Here is a 1,370-nt window from a genome sequence, read left to right as displayed (position 1 = left end):
TCCCTCACACTTTTAGTTGCTTCGAGCGACCTTGAAGCCCAGTGGGCCAGCCTTGAACCCTCAGCAATGCCCCTTCCAGGGGCCCCCGGACCGACATGCGGTGGGGTGGAATGATCCAATGAAGGATTGGGAGATAGGAAGATAGCTACAAAGAAAATGGAATGGACACAAGAGAGGGGAAAGAGGACATAGCTGGTAACGCGATGGCTGAGGCCACTCCGTTAGTGCCTTATCGATCTTTCGTCTGCTCCTCCTGCTCCGTCCGTCCAGTCCTCGCCTTGCTCAGGGGCCTTCCGCAGCGGTCCTCCTGCAGAAAAGGTCAGCAAGTGGTTAGCTTAGTCGATCTTTCAGTGTGGCCGAGCCATTGCTGGGATGGCTCGGGTCAAGGAAGACAGTGAATAGAGTAGACAGAGGTAAATGAAGCAAGAGGGTTGGGGGGTCGGGACTTATCTTGGTTTTTGCTATTGGAGAGGTAGGCCGGCGAGGGAGGTTGGTAGGCAGGCCATGGCTTGGGAGGTGTCACTTCTAGGCGGATGGCTCGGCGATGGCCTTCCCTCATGGGGAAAGGTTGGAACTCACCTAGATTAGGTTAGCCGCTTCTAGGGAGCCAAGCGCCTGGATGGAGGGGCCAGCCGAGCCACCCCTGCCGCTAGAGGTCTTGACCGCCTTGTCGATGCTCGGTCGGTCAAGCACCACCACCATCTTAGATGCTTCCTCCATCGGCGCCCTTCTTGCGTTGCGGCTAGGGCCATCGGGAGCATAGGGGCAATGAGTGTGGTTGCTTGGGTGATGCAGTCTTGCTCATAGTAGTTGGCCTACTCGAAGCTACCCTCAATGGTGATGACCCCCTTCGGGCTGGGCATCTTGAGCTTGAGGTAAGTGTAGTTGGGGATGACCATGAACTTGGCGAAGCACGGTCGACCGAGGAGGGTGTGGTAGACACTGGCGAAGTTGACGACCTCGAAGGAGAGTGGCTCCTTGCAGAAGTTGTCTAGCTGGCCGAAGGTGACATTGAGCCAGATGCGCCCGAGAGGTATGGCTTGCTTCCTCGGCATTATCTCGTAGAATGGCACCTTGCTAGGGCGTAGGCTGCTCCGAGGGATGCCCATCTTGTCGAGGGTGCTGGCATAGAGCATGTTGAGGCTACTGCCCTCATCCATCAGCACCTTAGTGAGGCACGTGGTGCCCACGATCGGGCTAACAACGAGTGGGTAGCGCCCCAGATGGGGGACGTGATTGTGATGGTCTTCTTGGTCGAAGGTGATGGTCGTATGGGACCACCGGAGCCATGTCGAGGCAGCGAGGGTGTGGATGGTGTTCACCTCCTGCTCGGTGATGCAGCGCTGCCGGTGGGACTCATGCACCTAGGA

The 1,370-nt window shown here is 57.5% G+C and overlaps 1 protein-coding gene across 1 annotated transcript; it reads right to left on the bottom strand.

The window, feature by feature from the left end:
- Positions 1 to 815: 815 nt before the first annotated feature.
- LOC136543600 (uncharacterized) lies at positions 816 to 1,160 on the bottom strand. The gene has a single exon (XM_066535995.1). It carries the CDS (start codon positions 1,158 to 1,160, stop codon positions 816 to 818), a length of 345 nt encoding a protein of 114 aa, XP_066392092.1.
- Between the last annotated feature and the right edge of the window lie 210 nt (positions 1,161 to 1,370).

Source organism: Miscanthus floridulus, chromosome 3 (assembly GCF_019320115.1).
Source record: "Miscanthus floridulus cultivar M001 chromosome 3, ASM1932011v1, whole genome shotgun sequence".
Classification (NCBI taxonomy): domain Eukaryota; kingdom Viridiplantae; phylum Streptophyta; class Magnoliopsida; order Poales; family Poaceae; genus Miscanthus; species Miscanthus floridulus.
Note: the sequence above shows the minus strand (reverse complement) of the source record. Positions and strands in the feature narration are given on the sequence as shown.

Excerpts from the sequence above, each read along its gene's own strand:
- LOC136543600 (XM_066535995.1), bottom strand. The coding sequence starts at position 1,160 with ATGGATGAGGGCAGTAGCCTCAACATGCTCTATGCCAGCACCCTCGAC.